The sequence below is a fragment of the Myxocyprinus asiaticus genome, chromosome 28 (genome assembly GCF_019703515.2).
Source record: "Myxocyprinus asiaticus isolate MX2 ecotype Aquarium Trade chromosome 28, UBuf_Myxa_2, whole genome shotgun sequence".
Taxonomy (NCBI): Eukaryota; Metazoa; Chordata; class Actinopteri; order Cypriniformes; family Catostomidae; genus Myxocyprinus; species Myxocyprinus asiaticus.
The window spans coordinates 42,906,854-42,928,970 of NC_059371.1; the positions used below are offsets into that span (position 1 = coordinate 42,906,854).

At 40.7% G+C, this 22,117-nt stretch overlaps 1 protein-coding gene across 1 annotated transcript in view; it reads right to left on the bottom strand.

Annotated features, from left to right (window-relative positions):
• The window catches only part of LOC127418556 (zinc finger protein 271-like), a 270,645-nt gene extending 257,076 nt beyond the window's left edge, over positions 1-13,569 (bottom strand). Inside the window, exon 1 of the mRNA XM_051659135.1 lies at positions 13,293-13,569. Coding sequence (XP_051515095.1) covers positions 13,293-13,376 — 84 coding nt within the window. The 5' untranslated portion in view covers positions 13,377-13,569. The remainder of the gene's footprint in view (positions 1-13,292) is intronic.
• Positions 13,570-22,117: the final 8,548 nt, after the last annotated feature.

Here is a 22,117-nt window from a genome sequence, read left to right on the forward strand (position 1 = left end):
TGTTTCTTGCTCTAGAGTAAATTCTAGAGACTGTTGTGCGTGAAAATCCCAGGAGATCAGCAGTTACAGAAATACTCAAACCAGCCCATCTGTCACCAACAATCATGCCATAGCCCAAATCACTGAGATCACATTTTTTCCCCCATTCTGATGGTTAATGTGAACATTAAATGAAGCTCCTGACCCGTATCTGCCTGATTTTATGCACTGCATTGCTGCCACACGATTGGTTGATTAGATAATCGCATGGATGATTGTTGGTGCCAGATGTCCTGGTTTGAGGATTTCTGTAAATGCTGATCTCCTGGGATTTTCACACACAGTCTCTAGAATTTACTCCGAATCGTGCCAAAAACATCCAGTGAGTGGCAGTTCTGCAGACAGAAACACCTTGTTGATGAGAGAGGTCAACAGAGAATGGCCAGACTGGTTCAACTGACAAATTTGCGACCGAGCTTTAACTTCATGACTGTTGTCTTGAGATTTTGCTTCAATATAGCCACATAATTTTCTTCCTCATGATGCCATCTATTTTTTGAAGTGCACCAGTCCCTCCTGCAGCAAAGCACCCCCACAACATGATGCTGCCACCCCCATGCTTCTCAGCTGGGATGGTGTTCTTCGGCTTGCAAGCCTCACCCTTTTTCCTCCAAACATTACGATGGTGATTATGGCCAAAAAAGTTCCATTTTTATTTCATCAGACCAGAGGACATTTCTCCAAATCGTAAGATCTTTGTCCCCATGTGCACTTGCAAATGATAGGCTTTTTTATGGCAGTTTTAGAGCATTTCTTCTTCCTTACTGAGCAGCCTTTCAGGTTATGTCGATATAGGACTCGTTTTACAGTGGATATAGATACTTGTCTACCGGTTTCCTCCAGCATCTTCACAAGGTCCTTTGCTGCTATTCTGGGATTGATTCGCACTTTTCGCACGAAACTACGTTCATCTCTAGGGGACAGAATGTGTCTCCTTCCTGAGCGGTATGATGGCTGTGTGGACCCGTGGTGTTTATACTTGCGTACTATTGTTTGTACAGATGAATGTGGTACCTTCAGGCATTTGGTAATTGCTCCCAAGAAGGAACCAGACTTGTGGAAGTCCAACATTTTTGTTTCTGAGGTCTTGGCTGATTTCTTTTGATTTTCCCATGATGTCAAGCAAAGAGGCACCAAGTTTGAAGGTAGGCCTTAAAATACATCCACAGGTACAGCTCCAATTCAGTACACCTTCTATCAGAAGCTAATTGGCTAATTGTCTAAAGGCTTAACATAATTTTCTGGAATTTTCCAAGTTGCTTAAAGGCACAGTTAACTTAGTGTATGTAAACTTCTGACCAACTGGAATTGCAATATAGTCAATTAAAAGTGAAACAATCTGTCTGTAAACAATTGTTGGAAACATTACTTGTGTCATGCACTAAGCAAATATCCTAAATGACTTGCCAAAACTATAGTTGGCTAATATTAAATCTGTGGAGTGGTTAAAACAATGTGTTTAATAACTTTTAATAACCATGTAAACTTCTGACTTCAACTGTGTGTATATATATATATATATATATACACACACACTATATTGCCAAAAGTATTCGCTCACCCATCCAAATAATTGAATTCAGGTGTTTAAAATGAAGCACCTAGGCATGCAGACTGCTTCTACAAACATTTGTGAAAGAATGGGCCGCTCTCAGGAGCTCAGTGAATTCCAGCGTGGTACTGTGATAGGATGCCACCTGTGCAACAAGTCCAGTCGTGAAATTTCCTCGCTACTAAATATTCCACAGTCAACTGTCAGTGGTATTATAACAAAGTGGAAGCGATTGGGAATGACAGCAACTCAGCCACGAAGTGGTAGGCCACGTAAAATGACAGAGCGGGGTCAGCGGATGCTGAGGCGCATAGTGCGCAGAGGTCGCCAACTTTCTGCAGAGTCAATCGCTACAGACCTCCAAAGTTCATGTGGCCTTCAGATTAGCTCAAGAACAGTGCGTAGAGAGCTTCATGGAATGGGTTTCCATGGCCGAGCAGCTGCATCCAAGCCATACATCACCAAGTGCAATGCAAAGCGTCGGATGCAGTGGTGTAAAGCACGCTGCCACTGGACTCTAGAGCAGTGGAGACGCGTTCTCTGGAGTGACGAATCACGCTTCTCCATCTGGCAATCTGATGGACGAGTCTGGGTTTGGCGGTTGCCAGGAGAACGGTACTTGTCTGACTGCATTGTGCCAACTGTGAAGTTTGGTGGAGGGGGGATTATGGTGTGGGGTTGTTTTTCAGGAGCTGGGCTTGGCCCTTTAGTTCCAGTGAAAGGAACTCTGAATGCTTCAGCATACCAAGAGATTTTGGACAATTCCATGCTCCCAACTTTGTGGGAACAGTTTGGGGATGGCCCCTTCCTGTTCCAACATGACTGCGCACCAGTGCGCAAAGCAAGGTCCATAAAGACATGGATGAGCGAGTTTCGTGTGGAAGAACTTGACTGGCCTGCACAGAGTCCTGACCTCAACCCGATAGAGCACCTTTGGGATGAATTAGAGCGAAGACTGCGAGCCAGGCCTTTTCGTCCAACATCAGTGTCTGACCTCACAAATGCGCTTCTGGAAGAATGGTCAAAAATTCCCATAAACACACTCCTAAACCTTGTGGAAAACCTTCCCAGAAGAGTTGAAGCTGTTATAGCTGCAAAGGGTGGGCCGACGTCATATTAAACCCTATGGATTAAGAATGGTATGTCACTTAAGTTCATATGCGTCTAAAGGCAGATGAGCGAATACTTTTGGCAATATAGTGTAATGTGTGTGTGTGTATGTGTGTGTGTACACTGGCAGCAAAAATTATGTACAGATTTATCTGTTTCGGAAGGAAATTGTTACCTTAATTCACCACAGTTCAACTGATCACAAAGTATAGTCAGGACATTACTGATGTAAAAAACATCACCATTACTATTTGAAAAAAGTAATTTTTGATCAAATTTAGACAGGCCCCATTTCCAGCAGCCATATCTCCAACACCTTATCCACTATTTTTTTTCTTATTAAAATTTTTTTCTTATTCCAACAAAGATAAGAATACATTTAACCACAGAACTATCCATAAAAAAGACAAATCAACAAATAGAAAAGAAAAAAAAAGACACACCAATAAAAACATTTCTCCATCCACTGCCCATCCATTTGTCTCATTTGGAAGTGTCCTAGCAAACTAGGACACTTCCAAATGAGACAAATAACTGCCCCATTTCCTGCCATAAATTGCCAGATTACCCAGCCATTTGGAAGTCATCTCCTCAAAAGCTGCCACTTTACCCAACTCGGTGCACCACTCACGAAATGAGGGCGCGTCAGTTGACTTCCATCCCCTAAGGATTAACTATCTGCCAATTATCACGCTGGTTAGGACCCAGATTTTTATGTATTCATATATGCATGACACCCCCCCCCCCCAATCACCAAAAATACACAGTCAGGGGCAAAATTAAAATTGAGTGTCCAGTACATCACACACAAATCTCTGGACCCTCAATCAAAATTCTTGGATTGTAACACAACCCCAAAAAACATGGGTTGTGTCCCCATCTTCTGACTGGCATTGCCAGCAGGTGGGTGTGTCTTTAAGACCAAACCTATACAATCTAGAGGTGGTCCAATAGAATTGATGCAAAATCTTAAATTGCATCAGACACACCCTTGCATTTCTAGATGCAGACTTGACATTTTTTAGAATCCTAGCCCACACTCCGTCCTCCAATACCAAGTTTAAGTCTTTCTCCCATAATCTCGAGAGAAGTTGAAGCCACATCCCTCAGACTCTGAACTAACAGGGAGTAATACACTGATGCCTCATGACCTTTTCCAAAAGCAGTAATCACCACTTCCAGAGTATCTGCCGCTTTAGGGGGGTGTATGCTACCCCCAAAAATAGTACAGAGCAGGTGGCGCAGCTGTAAATACCTAAAGAACTGAGATCTGTGAATCCTAAAATGTTGAACCATATTTTCAAAAGATCTCAACACTCCACTCTCATTTAGGTCACCGAGCGTATTAACCTCCCTCACAATCCACTCTGACCAGCAGAAAGGGGACTTATTAATACATAATTTTTGGTTCATAGAAAGGCTTTGCAATGGCAAAATAGGGGCAAGAACTTACTGTTCAATACAAAATCAGGGAAGAAGCGGCCAATGAGCCAAATGTCTGAGACCGAATGCATAATAATAAAACAAAATCTTGGGTACGCCTAGCCCACCTTTGCCAAATGGCCTATGCAACTTATTGAAATGAAGGTCTTTGCTATGCTATTAAATTGCTTGACGTAAGAGAGGGGGACATCTATAGGGAGAGATTGTAGCAGGTAGTGGAATTTTGGAATACAATTCATTTTAATAACATTAACCTTCCCAATCATAGATAAATGTAATGAAGCCCACCTGTCCACATCGCTCGAAAACCTTTTTATTAAGGGGTCAAAATTGACTCTAAAAATTAACTAAATCACACAAATTTGCTGGGGATAAAATGCCCAAATACTTTATGCCCTGTTTGGGCCACTGGAAGGTGCCTGGCTGAAAAGCCGTTACTGGGCAGTATGCAGTCAGAGCCAAAGTTTCGGATATAGACCAACTGACTCTGTATCCTGAGAACTTGGAAAAGGAATGAATAATTCTGTGGAGGCAAGGCATAGATCAAGTGGGGTCGGAGACGAATACTAAAATATAATTTGCATAAAGCAAAACATTATGCGCCACACCTCCCACCACCACCCCTGGAAAATCATCCTCCATTCTTATTGCGGCTGCTAATTGTTCCAAGCAAGACAGAACAATAATGGGGAAAGAGGGCAACCCTGTCAGGTGCACCTATCCAGAGTAAAGTAATCTGAAATTAATCCATTTGTTTGTACTGCCGCTAGCGGGTGTCTATAAAGTAACTTAACCCATCCAATTAAAGTATTCCCGAACCTGTATATTTCCAAAATCTTAAAAAGATAATCCCATTCTACCATATCAAACACCTTTTCGGCATCAAGTGAGATGGCAGTGACCAGAGTCTGATCATTCGCCACTGACCACATGATATTGATGAAACACCTGATGTTATCAGAAGAGCTGCGGCCCCGAATAAACCCCACCTGATCTATATGTATAAGAGATGTCATAACTTTACTTAATCGGTTGGCCAAAATGTTTGACAAAATTTTTACATTTAGCTGGATCAGGGAAATTGGACGGTAACTCTTACACTCGCTTAGATCTTTGTCCTTTTTAAGAATTAGACTGATCTAGGATTGTGTCATGGTTGGCGGAAGCTTTTCATTCATTAATGATTCCGTATAAACTTCTAACAAAAGTGGAGCCAGTTCTGTAGCATAAGACCTAAGAAAATTCAGTGGCAAAACCATCTGGCCCCAGAGCCTTGCCTGTAGGTAAGGCCTTAATTACCTCATCAAGCTCCTCCAAGGTTATCTCAGAATCAAGCAAATTTTTTTGCTCAGTTGTCAGTTTAGGGAGTTCTAATTGTTCCACAAAGTTTCTTATATCTTCATCAGTAGATGAAGACATGGAACTATAAACATCAAGATAGAATTCTTTAAAAGCATTACTAATATCAATGGCTGAGGTAGATATTTTGAGGGAATAGAGGGAATGGTAGAAAAAGAGTCTCTCTGCTTTATATATCTAGCCAAAAGCTTCCCTGCTTTGTCCCCTGACTCATAGTATGACTGTCTTGCCCTGAATATCCAAAACTCCACCTTCTGCTACAAAGTAGTGCCTCCCAAGCCACGCCCACAGAGGACCAGTTGATCTCCATATAAACACTGATTTCGGCCTTTAACATTTGTTGGAATTCAGGATTATGCAAAAGGGATACATTAAAGAACCAACTATATGATTTATTTTTCACCTTATGTGGCAGCACCTCTAAACTCACCAGGGCGTGATCTGAGACTATGTTTCCAATTGAGCAATCAACAACAGATGAAATGAGGGACTTAGATATCAATAAGAAATCTATTCTAGAATAAATCTTATGGACTGATGAAAAAAATTTATAGCGGCTTGCAACATCCCTTCAAGATCTATAAAAAAGCCCTGATCATCAACGTTAGGTGTGTAAATATTAGCCAAAATCAACCTTTGCCCCTGAATTTCTGCTAAAACAATAATGACAATAATTATTTATCAACTTAATGACTCCCCTGCTCTCACTTGGGCCAGCACTAAAGAAAACATGTCCACCCCATATCTTCCCAAATTTTTCAGCTTCCTGATAAAGAAACACTATATCATGTTTCTTACATTTAAGAAAAGAAATAACCTTCCTTCTTTTTATGGGGTGCCCCAACCCATTCACATTCCACAAGGAGAGAGACAACCCACTCGTATTAACATTTGACATTTTGACATTAGAAAAAATAGATTGTGTGTCAAAAATATGATTATAAAGACCACATTCCCCATTAGTGCAACAAACAACCCCCGAACTTCCTCCGAAAAAAAAAAACAGAAAAAAGAAAAACGTGCGCATTAACCCCGCATATGACAGCGCCAACTGGCGTATATCTGAACTCAAACAGTTAATGCACGCCTACGAGAGTCCCCATGACAACTTTGCCGTCGGATTGCTCAAGTCCGGTGTTTCTATACAAAAATTTGTAAGAGAGAATTACACTACAGAAGATAATCTATAAAACAAACTCCAGCCCATAAGTGGAATAAACACCAAAAAAACGTGTAGATCCATCCACTTAATTGTCTCAAAAGTGTGTTCCCCCACAAAACAAACTCCAGCCGCTAGCGAAAAAAAAAAAAAAAAATGGGCCGTTCAGTTCTTCAGGCAGTCAAACTCACTCCAATATCCCGCAAGAAATACTGCAAAAAACCGACTCCAGCCAACAGGAGGCATAAGCACCCAACACAAGCAGATTCATCCACAAGCTGTCCCAAAGAAATTATTCTACACAAAACAAACTCCAGCCGTGGAACCAGCACAAAAGGAAATGAAAAAGGCACCTAGTTTCCTCAGACAGTCAAGTGTATGTTCAGTGAGACAGGTCCACTAGGCGGCAACATGAAAATCACCAAATGGCTTACTCACTCCAATGTCTTTATGCAGGATAATGCTTGCTGTGGGCATGTAAATTCTCTATGGCCATCCTTAGTATCTATTCTCAGTTTGGTCGGTAACATCAATGCAAAGAGATCTTCCATTGATGTAAGAGATCCTTGCATTCCTTGAATCGATCACGTTTCTCTCATCGAATTCGCAATGTCTGGGAACAAGAAAATGTTGTGGTTCTTCCAAGAAAGCCTTCCTTTACTTCTAGCCTCGCGTAACACAAGATCTTTATTGGATGACCTCAGAAATTTGGCCAGAATAGTTGCCGGGACCCTGTGCGCTTGCTCGATTCCCAGCTTATGGTCTGTTTTGTCGAGCAGACTCGGGAAGAGCTCATCTAGGAATTTCACCATATCTCTGCCTTCCTCATGCTCAGGAATTCCAACAATTCGGACATAGTTTCATTGATTACGATTCTCAAAATCCTCCAGTTTTCCCAAACGCGTTCCAAATGTACTTTGACTCCAGATAATCGATCCGTTTCTTGACATCCGACAATTCTGTAACCAACTCTTTCAGTTTTTCTTTCAGTTCACCATCCGAATCGAGTCCGGGGCTTTCGGCCCGTTTCTCAGGGGAATCAGCTTGAGCACGTAAGTGTCTTTCAATGTCTCCACATCACGAGAATGTTTAGACTTTTGACATATTGTCTTCCTAGAACAGTTAAGAACCAGGGTGTATCTAATCTCTCTGGTTTATGACACAAATAGTAATAAAACTAGCAAAGTGCGCAGAGCTCGTCGTTCACGTCCGCTCCTTGCATGGCGTCACGTGACTCCCCAACACCTTATCCTTGAGTAATCAAGCTAAATTGCTAATCTGGTACTAGAAAAATCACTTGCCATTATATCAAACACAGTTGAAAGCTAGTTGGTACGTTAAATGAAGCACAGCATTGTCTTTGTGTTTGTTTTTAAGTTGCCACAGTATGCAATAAACTGGCATGTCTTAAGGTCAATATTAGGTAAAAATGGCAACAAAAAAAAGAAACAGTTTTCTCTAGAAACTCATCAGTCAATCACTGTTTTGAAGAATGAAGGCTATACAATGCTTGAAATTGCCAGAAAACTGAAGATTTCATACAAAGATGTACACTATAGTCTTCAAAGACAAAGGACAACTGGCTCTAATAAGGACAGAAAGAGATGTGGAAGACCAGAACTAAACAAGAGGATAAGTACATCAGAGTCTCTAGTTTGAGAAATAGACACCTCACATGTCCTCAGCTGACAGCTTCATTGAATTCTACCCGCTCAACACCAGTTTCATGTACAACAGTAAAGAGAAGACTCAGGGGTGCAGGGAAGAATTGCAAAGAAAAAGCCACCTTCGAAACAGAAAACAAAAAGAAAAAGGTTAGAGTGGGCAAAGAAACACAGACATTGGACAACAGATAATTGGAAAAGAGTGTTATGGATCTTAACCCCATTGAGCTTTTGTGGGATCAGCTAGACTGTAAGGTGCGTGAGAAGTGCCCGACAAGACAGCCATATCTATGGCAAGTGCTACAGGAAGCGTGGGGTGAAATGTCACCTGAGTATCAGGAAAAACTGACAGCTAGAATGCCAAGGATCTGCAAAGCTGTCATTGCTGCACATGGAGGATTTTTTGATGAGAGTTCTGAATTTTTTTTTTTTTTTTAAATTGTAATAGTAACTTTTCACATTATTAATGTCCTGACTATACATTGTGATCCGTTGAATGCCACTTTGGTGAATAAAAGTACCAATTTCTTTCCCTAAGAGCAAAATCGGTACATTATTCCAAAATTTTGGCCGCCAGTGTGTGTGTATGTGTGTGTATATACAGGTGCATCTCAATAAATTAGAATGTCGTGGAAAAGTTCATTTATTTCAGTAATTCAACTCAAATTGTGAAACTCGTGTATTAAATAAATTCAGTGCACACAGACTGAAGTAGTTTAAGTCTTTGGTTCTTTTAATTGTGATGATTTTGGCTCACATTTAACAAAAACCCACCAACTCACTCTCTCAAAAAATTAGAATACATCATAAGACCAATAAAAAAAAACATTTTTAGTGAATTGTTGGCCTTCTGGAAAGTATGTTCATTTACTGTATATGTACTCAATACTTGGTAGGGGCTCCTTTTGCTTTAATTACTGCCTCAATTCGGCGTGGGATGGAGGTGATCAGTTTGTGGCATTGCTGAGGTGGTATGGAAGCCCAGGTTTCTTTGACAGTGGCCTTCAGCTCATCTGCATTTTTTGGTCTCTTGTTTCTCATTTTCCTCTTGACAATACCCCATAGATTCTCTATGGGGTTCAGGTCTGGTGAGTTTGCTGGCCAGTCAAACACACCAACACCATGGTCATTTAACCAACTTTTGGTGCTTTTGGCAGTGTGGGCAGGTGCCAAATCCTGCTGGAAAATGAAATCAGCATCTTTAAAATGCTGGTCAGCAGAAGGAAGCATGAAGTGCTCCAAAATTTCTTGGTAAACGAGTGCAGTGACTTTGGTTTTCAAAGAACACAATGGACAAACACCAGCAGATGACATTGCACCCCAAATCATCACAGACTGTGGAAACTTAACACTGGACTTCAAGCAACTTGGGCTATGAGCTTCTCCACCCTTCCTCCAGACTCTAGGACCTTGGTTTCTAAATGAAATACAAAACTTGCTCTCATCTGAAAAGAGGACTTTGGAACACTGGGCAACAGTCCAGTTCTTCTTCTCCTTAGCCCAGGTAAGACGCCTCTGACGTTGTCTGTGGTTCAGGAGTGGCTTAACAAGAGGAATACGACAACTGTAGCCAAATTCCTTGACATGTCTGTGTGTGGTGGCTTGACCCCAGCCTCAGTCCATTCCTTGTGAAGTTCATCCAAATTCTTGAATCGATTTTGCTTGACAATCATAAGGCTGCGGTTCTCTCGGTTGGTTGTGCTTCTTTTTCTTCCACACTTTTTCCTTCCACTCAACTTTCTGTTAACATGCTTGGATACAACACTCTGTAAACAGCCAGCTTCTTTGGCAATGAATGTTTGTGGCTTACCCTCCTTGTGAAGGGTGTCAATGATTGTCTTCTGGACAACTGTCAGATCAGCAGTCTTCCCCATGATTGTGTAGCCTAGTGAACCAAACTGAGAGACCATTTTGAAGGCTCAGGAAACCTTTGCAGGTGTTTTGAGTTGATTAGCTGATTGGCATGTCACCATATTCTAATTTTCTGAGATAGTGAATTGGTGGGTTTTTGTTAAATGTGAGCCAAAATCATCACAATTAAAAGAACCAAAGACTTAAACTACTTCAGTCTGTGTGCATTGAATTTATTTAATACACGAGTTTCACAATTTGAGTTGAATTACTGAAATAAACGAACTTTTCCACGACATTCTAATTTATTGAGATGCACCTGTATATCATCATATCGCCCAGCTCCAGTCACAGAACGAAAGTCATACTTTCATGAGGATCAGTACATGCACCTTTTTAAAAGACAACTGAGCACTAAAACTAAAATAAAAACAGCAGGGAACTTTTTAGTTTGACCTGTGAGTGATAAAACTGTCTTTCTTGTATCAAACTCTGACATAACAGAGGATTGTCATGAAAATGTAACACAACATTGAAGTAAGAAACATACCTGCAGGAATAAAATCATCATCATCTTCATCGCTCTGTTGTTCCTCTGCTGTGGTTTCTCCTCTCATCTTCATCAGGTTCCTGCAGTCCAGTAGCTTCACTGAACACATCTTCACTGGTGTCTGCAGCATCTGCTGTTCATCATCATCTTCATCACTCTGTTGTTCCTCTGTTGTGTTTTCTTCTTTTATCTCCTCCTGCTTCACTTCAATCTTCACTGGTGTCTGCAGCATCTGCTGTTCATTATCATCTTCATCACTCTGTTGTTCCTCTGTTGTGTTTTCTTCTTTTATCTCCTCCTGCTTCACTTCAATCTTCACTGGTGTCTGCAGCATCTGCTGTTCATCATCATCTTCATCACTCTGTTCTTCTTCTGTTGTGTTTTCTTCTTTTATCTCCTCCTGCTTCACTTCAATCTTCACTGGTGTCTGCAGCATCTGCTGTTCATCATCATCTTCATCACTCTGTTGTTCTTCTGTTGTGATTTCTTCTTTTATCTCCTCCTGCTTCACTTCAATCTTCACTGGTGTCTGCAGCATCTGCTGTTCTCCAGCGTGAATCACATCCACCTGCTCTCTCATGATGAACTTCTGAACACAAAAACATCATCATTATAATGGACTGACATTCATCAAACTCAAAAAGATTATTATATGATTATACACAAGAACAGATCTGTTCTTAAAGAAACGGTATGAATATAAATGTGTGTTTTTGTCTTCCTGACTGCAGGAATATTATAACAGATTATATATAAATGGGAGAGAATTACTAGTTTTTGGGTGAACTTTCCCTTTAATATTTCAGGGCATTTTATCAACTTTAAACTGGTGAGTATTGACATGATAATAATAATAATAATTCCTTACATTTTATATAGCGCTTTTCTAGGCACTCAAAGCACTCCACATAGTATAGGGGGAATCTCCTCAACCACCACCAGTGTGCAGCATCCACCTGGATGATGCGACAGCAGCCAGAGTGTGCCAGAACGCTCACCACACACCAGCTACTGGTGGAGAGGAGAGAATAGAATGAAGTAGCCAATTCAGGGATGGAGATTATTAAGAGGCCATGATTGAGAAGGGCCAATGGGGGGAATTTGGCCAGGACAACAGGGTTATACCCCTACTCTTTATGAGAAGTGCCCTGGGATTTTTAATCACCACAGAGAGTCAGGACATTGGTTTAATGTCTCATCCGAAAGACGGTGCTTTTTTACAGTATAGTGTCCCCGTCACTATGCTGGGGCATTAGGACCCACACAGAGTGAGCAACCCCTGCTGGACTCCCTAATACCACATCCAGCAGCAACATTGGTTTTCCCCAGGATGTCTCCCATCCAGGTGCAGGGTGATATGGCTGCTGTTAAAAGCATTGACATGAACTCACAAAGGGAAAATTCAACCAAAATGAAAATTCTGTCAATATTTACTCGCCTTCATGTTTATGATTATATGATAGTCTCAGTCACCATTCACTTTGAATATGGAAAAAAGATGAATGAAAGTGAATGGTGACCGAGAATAACATTCAGCCTCAGACAGACAGAAAGTGTAAATAATCTACTGGTTCTTAACTGTTGATTGTTTGTGATCTTGTATTTCACACTTGTAAATCACTGTACAACTCGTATAAATGATCTGAAGATCAGGGGATCATGCTGCTATAACGTCTTTTATGGGACGTTTAAGCAACGTTTCTGGAACGTTACTCAAAGTTTGTCAAGATTGAACTTTACCAACACGTCTTCAAACTGGACTAAAATATAAACATGAGTTTAGCCACAGACAGAAAGTGTAAATAAACCTGTTCTGAAGTGTTTTAGTTGTTTTGTTCACCTCTTGCATATGACCAGTAATCCCAAAAGTATTTACACAAACTTCAGGAAACCAAAAAGTGTTTGTTTGTGCCCGTCTCTCCAATATATATTATCACCTTCATTTACAGTCAGTCACTGGATTTAAAGAGCTCATATATCAGAAATTAAACATGATATTCACAGATTTCTTCTTGTTTCTCCTGATATTTTAAAGCGTATCGATAAAAAGCTTCTTTTACAGTCATTAAAACTCCAAAGAGAGAACAATTTACAACATGCACAACAAAATACAACTCAAAATAAATATAAATCTCACAAATGATGTAAAACACATTGAACACGTACCGAACTGAGCGCTCAAACTGTAGTAGTGTCTGAATTCGTCCCCTATTCACTATATAGTGCACTATTTGGGGTGTCGGAGTTCTTTCTACTTCTTGTGTTTTCTGTCAGTTTATAAAACAACTTCTGGTGAATTTCCGACATCTGCTGGACTGGAGTGTTTAAAATACCAACATCTGATTAATCAGTCCTGTTGTCTAACTTTAAAATTCATTATATACTTTAAACTCTTTTACATCATTATACAGGAAAATGAAGTGACAGGTTTTATATTTCCATTGGCATAAATGTTTGGAATCTTTCATGCGCTACACAGTTTAGCAGAACATGTTCAACAGCATCTGGAAACATCATTTAGTAGAAAAGTTCACCCAAAAATGAAAGTAGTTATCAATTACTCACCATCATGTTGTTCCAAACCTGTATGACTTTCTCGCCTATGGTGAACACAAAAGGCAAACTTATATCCTTGCTGCACATTTTCATAAAACATTTGTTAAAAAGGAGACTGTCAGGCTCCAAAATGAAAAAAAAAAAAAAGAAGCACAATTAAAGTTACATCACTTCTTCACTTATATTCCCCTCAGTCTGTAATATTCTTGGATGCAGCTCACATATGAGACAGAGGGGAATTAACTTTGTCTTTTATTCCACAGACCCCGAACACATGAACAAGGCAGCTGGCATCAACAAACTGAGAACTCTCCTTCAGGATTACAGACTCTGGGGTAATGTTGCATGTCTAACTGTAGAGCACTCTCCACTGGTCAAACTAAACATAACACTTACATTCACCACATCCCCTTCCCCCTGATACAACTAGTCCAAAATTAAATTAGACTCATCCATACCAGTAGTATTCTTACTTGTATCAGAATATCACAATTTTCTCAAACACATATTACTACACAGAATGTCTTCAAATGTTTTTTTTTATTTTTTATTTTTTTTTACATGAATATCTCACAGAACTGAGCTAGGGACTTTAGGTAGACTACCTCCATCCCAATGAGTTCCAGGGCACATTCTTTCCCTGCGGCTGGGGAACTCACCACTACTCTAATTATAATCTTTCAGATAGCTTGGAATCTTTTTAGTACGTGTAGATCTTCTCAACTCAGGTTTTTCCATCCCATGGAAAGTTTCTGACAAAGCCACTTCAGAAGTATCTCCCAGTTTTTGTTTTACATGACTTTCCTCAGAGAATGAGGAACCTGAGTTGAGGAACCTGAGTCTTTTGTAGATGGCACTGGAATGTCAACATCTGGTAATGAAGTGTCTAACAACTCTGGTGCTGGTGCTATGGACGTTGCATTGTGCCTGTCTCTCACCTGATCAATATGTCGGCACACTACTTGCCCACTACCCAATGCTACTGTGCACGATACAGGACCAGTCTTTTTCTGAACTGTTGCTGGAATCCAAGTAGGTCCAGAGCTGAAGTTCCTAGTATACACTGGGTCACCCTCCACAAGATGTCTTTATTTTGCATGTTGGGCATGGTACCATTTTTGTCTCAATTGCTTGTTACGCACTTGACTTTTAAAATCAGGATGAATGAGATCCAGTGTAGACCGCAGTTTCCTTCCACACAGCAGTTCAGCGGGTGATTTGCCAGTGGTAGACTGTGGCATAATTCGGTAACTGAACAGAGCTCTGGCTAGCTTTGTTTCAATGGAATCTCCACCACTCATTTTCATCAGTGTTTTGAATGTTTGAAAGGCCCTTTCGGCCAGACCATTGGAAGATGCATGGTAGGGTGCTATGGTTATGTGTTTGATGCCATTTCTTTCCATAAACTCTTGGAATTCAGCACTGGTAAAACAACTGCCATTGTCTGACACCACTACTTCTAGTATCCCGTGTTGGCTAAAGGTTTGTCTTAAGCACTGAATTGTAACTGTGGATGTAGACTTGTTCAACGGATAAGCCTCTATCCATTTTGAGTATGCATCTACCATGATCAAGAACATTCTACCCATCCACAGACCAGCGTAATAAATGTGAATCCTTCTCCACGGTTGCTCTGGCAACTCCCACGGATGCAGTGGCGCGTTTGCCGGAGCGTTTCTGTTCTACTGACTGCACATGATTTGACCAATGCTTCCACCTTTGCATCCAAGTGTGGCCACCACATATAGCTCCGCACCAGGCCTTTCATCCTGGTCATTCCTGGATGGGTTTGGTGTAGCTATCTTAGAAAAGCCGCATGGCCCAGAGGCGGAATCACTACACAGGCCCCCCATAACACACAGCCTCCCTGTATGCTGAGTTGGTTTTTTTACATATGACTGAAAAGCTGGGTCCTCCAACTTCTTGGGCCAACCTCTTAGGACATATTTCCTCACTCTTGCCAAAACAGCATCTTTGTCTGTCCATTTCCTCACTTGTTCTGCTTTTACTAGAGGCACATCATTTTCTTCCAGCAGCAGCACTCTCTCTTCCTCCGCTGGAGTCTCCACTCCTTCTTCCATCAATGGCAGCCTGCTCAATGCATCTGCATTTTGGTGCTCTTTACCAGCTCTGTACACAATGGTGTACACGTATCCACACAGTGTGACTGCCCACCTCTGTATACGCAGGGATGCAATTTGTGGCACCTCTCTCATTTCATTAAACAGCAATATCAGAGGTTTGTGATCTGTCACCATAGTGAACTGTCTACCAAACAAGTAAGTGTGGAATTTCTTTACTCTAAAAATTAGAGCTAGACCCTCTTTGTCCAGTTGAGAATAATTTTTCTCTGCTGCATTAAATGTTCGCAAAACAAAACCTATCTGTCTGTCTGTTCCATCTTCCATTCGATGCAACAGCACTGCACCAACCCCGTAAGGGGAAGCATCACAAGCCAGGATGAGTGGTTTAGTGGAATCATAATGCACTAAGATGACAGACTACTGAAGAAGATTCTTTGACTTCACAAAAGCTTCTTGCTGCTCGCAGCCCCATGCCCATTTTTCATCTTTTCTCAGAAGTCCATGCAAGGGAGCCAACAAGTTTGACGAGTTGGGCAGAAATTTGTGGTAATAGTTAAAAAAACCTAAATAAGCCTTCAGTTCACTCACAGTTCGTGGTGTAGGAGCTTCTTTTACAGCTTGTACTTTTTCTGCTAAGGGCTATAATCCTGTGGCATTAATTTTGACCTAAAAATACCACTTCCTCTCCCATGAACTTGCACTTGCTCCTTTTTAGTCTCAGTCCACTCTTTTCTGGCCTACTCAGTACCTCATCCAAGTTCCGCAGATGTCCTTCTTCATTAGCCCGAGACAAAAATGTCATCCAGATAAACTGTGACGTGTGTGGTGTTTTGCAGAATCCCTTCCATTGTGCGCTGGAAGATCGCTGGACTCAAAGCAACTCCAAATGGTAGCCTGTTTTAAGTATACAATCCCTTGTGCTTGTTAATTGTAACATACTTCTTGGAATTTTCGTCCAGCATTATCTGCTGATACGCATGGCTCATGTCCAGTTTAGAGAATTTTTTTCCTCCTGCCAACTGAGAAAATAAATCTTCCACCTTGGGAATTGGATACTGCTCCACACTAGATGCTCGATTTATTGTGAGTTTGTAATCCCCACAATCAGGTTTCCTGACTGGAACAATGGGAGCTGCCCACTCTGCAAACAGCCTCTGGAGTTCTCTCTCTACCAGTGGTCTAACAGCATATGGCACTCTCCTTGGCTTGTAAAATTGTGGCTGGGCCTTGGGGTTGACATGAATCTTAGCTGTTGTGCCTTTAAGTTGACCCAACTCTTCTTTGAACACCTCAGAGTGTCTCTCCAATACGTCGACCAACTTAAGTGCTGGTACATTTGCTACTTTATTTACCAGCTGAGGCAACAAACATAATTCCTGTAGCCAACTCTGTCCCAACAAATTAGGCCCCGCCCCCTCCACAACAATCATTGTCAGTCTCTTCTCTATATTATGGCTCTGCACTGCCACTGTAGCCATTCCAAGCACCTCCATTTTCTCACATGTATATGTTTTCAGCTTCAGATGTCAAGGGCTCAATTCTGGCATGTCTGTTTTTTTCCACATCTTTGAATAATGATCTTTGCTGATGACTGTCACTCCACAGCCTGTGTCAACTTCAAATTCCACCTCCATGCCATTCACTTTAATGGTTTGCATGATAGGAGCAACCCTAGGTAAGTCTTGAGATACACTGTATATCGTGTTAATGTCACTTATGTCGTCTTTGTCACTCACCCCTTCCTCTCTCACAAGAAATGTCCTCCTACCTTTTCCTTTTTCCCTCCTCTCTGCCCATTGTGCGACGCTTTTTGAACCAGAGCAGCTACAGACTTAGTCTTGCATGCCCTCTTTATGTGTCCGCGCCTTCCACATTTATGGCAAAGTTCATTAGCAAACCTGCATTCCTCTGGAGAATGGTGCCCTTTACATCTGTAACACATTTGGTCTTTGTGCTGTACCTTCTTCTCAGATGAGTACACTTTGTGTACTGCTGTTTGTCCTTTTACTGATCTCATGGCCTGTCCAGTCTCCTCTGTCAGCAGTCCTTGCAGATCTTTTACATTTTTGTTTGCAGATTCCATAGCTTGACATATATGAAGTGCTTTGTCAAATGTCAATCCCACTTCAGCCAGCAGCTGTCTTTGCATTCGGTCGTCATTCACTCCACACACGAGTCTGTCTTGCAGCATTTGTGGCAGTGTGACCCTGTACTCACCGTGCTGTACTAATTTTTTTAACTCAGCCACATAGTCAGCTATAGTCTATCCATTTTTTCGTGTTCGTGAGTTAAACGTAAATCTTTGAACAATCTCACTTGGCTTAGGGTTGTAATGAGCTTTGAGTACATTTATCAATTCCTCATATGTTTTTTCCCCTGGTTTTTCAGGACACAGTTTTACAGTGTTTACAGTATTTTACAGCCTTCTTCCATTTTTCCCAAACTATTCTATATAAGTACCTTTTTGATATAAAAATATACTATAAAAGTCGGTCTGTTATCTCTCCATCTCAAATCTCCTGCCACCTCCTTATTAGTTTCTGCCTTCCTCAATGTGATGTTTATCTTATATGAGTGTTCCCATACAATTAAAAAAAAAAATTATTGGAATTGATAAAATGTATGTAGCACTTTTATTAATCAACTTCAAACTTGCTACTATACTCAATAATAAATTGGGATTTTATATCTCTTTTTAACAATTTCACTAGGTAACTAAAGGAACTTTTCTCTTTTTATCTTTGTTAACTCAAATTAACACACTGAAAACACTCAAGTATAAAAAAATTTAACAATTTACTAATATGAAAGTAAAAGGAATCAATTTTCAGTTGACTTTAGAAATATAAAATAAATTAAAAAAAAAAAATGTACATAAACAATATGAATTCAATGAATTTAACAAATCCACTGATTACTCCCAAAGGATCAAATACACAGTTTCAAATATTTACCTCTTTAAATAGTTCTCTCTCTCTCACTCTTTTTATGTAAGTACCTTTAGATGAGTCCACAAACTCTCTCTTCATGTTCTTTTCTTTTAAACTCAATTAACTCTTAGTTTCACAATATAAGAGTATAAATGGCAATATGAGTTTAAATATTTAAGTTTAAACGTTGCAGGCCTGTTCATAGCTGGGGTGCGTGGTGGTAAAAAAAAATATAAGACCTCTTCACTCAACACAGAGCAAAAAACACAGAAAAATACCTTTAAGGCTCTATTCAGAAGAGTGTGTTTCACCTCCTTATGTTAGATGTCAGTCACGTCCGTGATCGCGGTGATTCCCTCGGGACCAGAGACACTCTGAGTGCTCCCGGTGGCTCAGAGGTCTATCTGGTGTCATCCTCATTTGTAACTACCACGAATCTTCATACTGACAACTCGTTAGATGAACACACAGTCCAACTAAGCAAGCGAGACCCTGTTCAGTCTCCGTCGCTGTAGGATCAGTTTCAGTTCTCGCTTTGACAACACACTAACTACAGACTCAATTGTAACACACCAGATGATCGCATGCTCTTCTCCTTCTTGCTTTCCTTCTCTTCCTCTCGTGTCTTCCCTCTTGCTCTCCTTCTCTTCCTCTCCTGTCTTCCCTCTTCCCGCCCTGTTTACCCTTGACCCAGAGCACTAATTGGACATCTAACACAGCAAGGGAACATGATTAGCTAAACCATAGATATGTTAAAACACAAAATAAAAATAAAAATACACCTTCAACTTAATAACAAACATGGTGCTAATTCACAGCAATAGAGATTATACCAAGTACATAAAAAAAAAAAAAAAAAAAAAAAAATCTATTGAATTATTACACCGGGTTACACCCTCCCCTTTCTAATTGTCTGAATGTCCTCATCAGACATTTAACTTAAAACAATTGAACCAAAACCTTAGAGTGTATACCTCATTACTCAATCCGTTAGATTAACTCTGACCTAGTTTATTAATGACCCCTCTATGGACTGTTTCAATTGGGTGGTCACTACATCTTCCTGGCTCATTGTAAGTCAGTCTTATAACTGGCTTTATAGGTCTCTTACTACGGGATCTCTGACTAGGAGGCGTAACCACTTTTGGTCATAAGCTCTGCTTTTCAGAGATAGTCACAGTGTCTGGTTCGATTTCTTGTTCTGACTCAGATTCAGCGAATATGTCATGGTCATTGCACTCTTCTTCAGCCTGATCACTTTCATCCTGATCAGTACTACAAGCCTCTTGCTCATCTGCAGTGCAGATAGGAGATCTGTCCCTTGTCATTCTACTTTGCAACAGCTTCTGCATGTAAGTCTGGTAAGGCACATTAAACCTTTCACACTCTGACTCTGAGGATTCTATCAACTCAGGTAAGTGTTTTTTGAGTTCATTTGACACTCTCTTGTGTGTTTTGTCTGAGTTTGAATGTCTTTTTATCTTTTCAGGTGGTGCATCACCAACAGAACTCTCCAGCATTCTCACAGACTGTCCAATGGGTAGGAGGTGATCACGATGCATGGTTTTTACTCCTCCTCAACCCTGTTCAGGTTTCACCTTGTACACTGGTAAGTTGGGCATTTTGTCAACCACAGCATACAGCACAGGACTCCATCGACTCTCTATCTTCAACGACACTCTATCACCCATGTCTAAAATCTGGAATCTCACTCTGCTGTCATATGCTTTCTTGTTTCTCTGGTGCACTTTGGTTAAAGCTTCAGAGGCAAGCTGATAAGCTTCTTTTAGATCTCTTTTCAGCTTGGCCACATATTGAGAATGTTGTCTTTCCTCTGTTCAATCGGCAGATGTTTGGAAGCACAGATCAACAGGGAGTCTTGCTTCCCCTCCCGAACATTAAAAAGTAGGGAGAGTACCCTGTAGCGTCACATTTTTTGCTGTTATAAGCATGGACAATATACCCTACATGCTGACTCCACTGATGCTTTTTTTCACGTCCCAAGGTTCCCAACATCGAGAGCAAGGTGCGATTAAACCTCTCAGGCTGAGGGTCACCTTGAGGATGATACGGTGTGGTGTGTGATTTGCGAATACCCAATAGCAGCAAGAGCTCTTTTATTAGTTGACTCTCAAAATCACGCCCTTGGTCAGAATGGATTCTCGTGGGCAACCATTGTGCAGAGTGCTTTTACAGACCTTCGTGACACTTGGCATTCAAAATTACAATGGTTTACATGGCAAGTAGGACGTCTAGAAAAGAGGGGTCAAAAAGTCGTAGGACCTTGAAAATTGAGATCCTCGACCGTCAGGGGCCCTCAAATCACGTCCTAGAATTTGGAGGCCCTGTGTGCTTGCTAAGTATTAAAGCATCTGATGAATGTACTGGTGCACACGGGCCTACAGGACAGGCTGTCTCATTGATTCCTATGGCAGGCAGGGAGATATGTTGAAAATAATGAAAAATAATTTTATGCATCCAAGGCTTTAGTCCGCTTAGTATGTTGTTGAGGGGCACTGGATGTGTCACCGTGTGAAATTTGGGGTCTGTCGGACCTACGGACGCAATGCCAGGCTTATGTCCACGTGCAATGTATACCAATCATTTCTATACTCTGTTTATGGACACCACTCCAAAACCTCCAAATGACTACAGTTTGAAATCTATATCTTCTCAGGGGACCACTAGACAGTGTGCAAAGTTTGAGTTGGTTAAGTGCTAAATTGGCAGACTTTTGAGTGAAAAGTGAGTTATTTTTCTAGAATATTTTTCCTAATTTTTTTTCAAGTACTTGCCCAGCACTGACTTAAATAAAATTTAAATATGTTGTTCACAGGGGCTCAATGAGTGAGCATTCGAAGCCCATAGTGGTTAACACCACATTTAAGTGTGTTTTCACTCTGTCATGCAGGAAGTCCCAGCTGCAATGTATGTAATGGTCGCCAAATACATGGTCTTGGGACACTAATTTTTATGCAAACTGGACATTGTTATGACTTAAAACTCATATATATATGTTTATTTGTATGCCCTGAGTGTTAAACAGGTGGTTTAATCAATAATATTTATTAAAAATATTCATTAAATACGTTTAAATGAATGTACATAAACCTAGTATTTGGAGGCCATTATGTAATAATGCAGCTGGGATCTTCCTGTATGACTTAGCAAAAACACAGGAAGTCCCAGCTGCAATGTAATGGCCACCAAATACATGGTCTGTGGACATTTATTATGCAAATTATACATATTAATGAGTTGTAAATTACATAAATGGGTTCTACTGAGATGTATAAGTAAAAGTAAAAATATCATTATATATGTAACATTAAAACCTCTGATGAATGTTCTGCTGCACACAGCCACAGGCACACAGCCAGGCTGTCTCATTGATTCCTATGGCAGGCATGGAGATCTATTGAAAATAATGAAAAATATTTTTCTGCATCCTAGGCCTTAGTCCCCTTAGTATGTTGTTGAGGGGCACTCGACGTGTCACCATGTGAAATTTGGGGTCTGTCAGACCTACAGATGTGATGTCAGGCCTACATCCACGTGCAATGTATACCATTCTTTTCTATACTCTGTTTATGGACACCACTCTGAAACCCCCAAATGACTCCAATTTGAAATCTATATCTTCTCAGGGGTCCCCTAGACAGTGTGCAAAGTTTGAAGTGTGAATGAGTGGGATAACTGCTAAATTGGCTGACTTTTGAGTGAAAAGTGACAGTTATTTTTCTAGAATATTTTTCCTGATTTTTTTTCAAGTACTTGGCCTGCACCGATTGAAATAAAATGTCAATATGTCGTTAAGTCC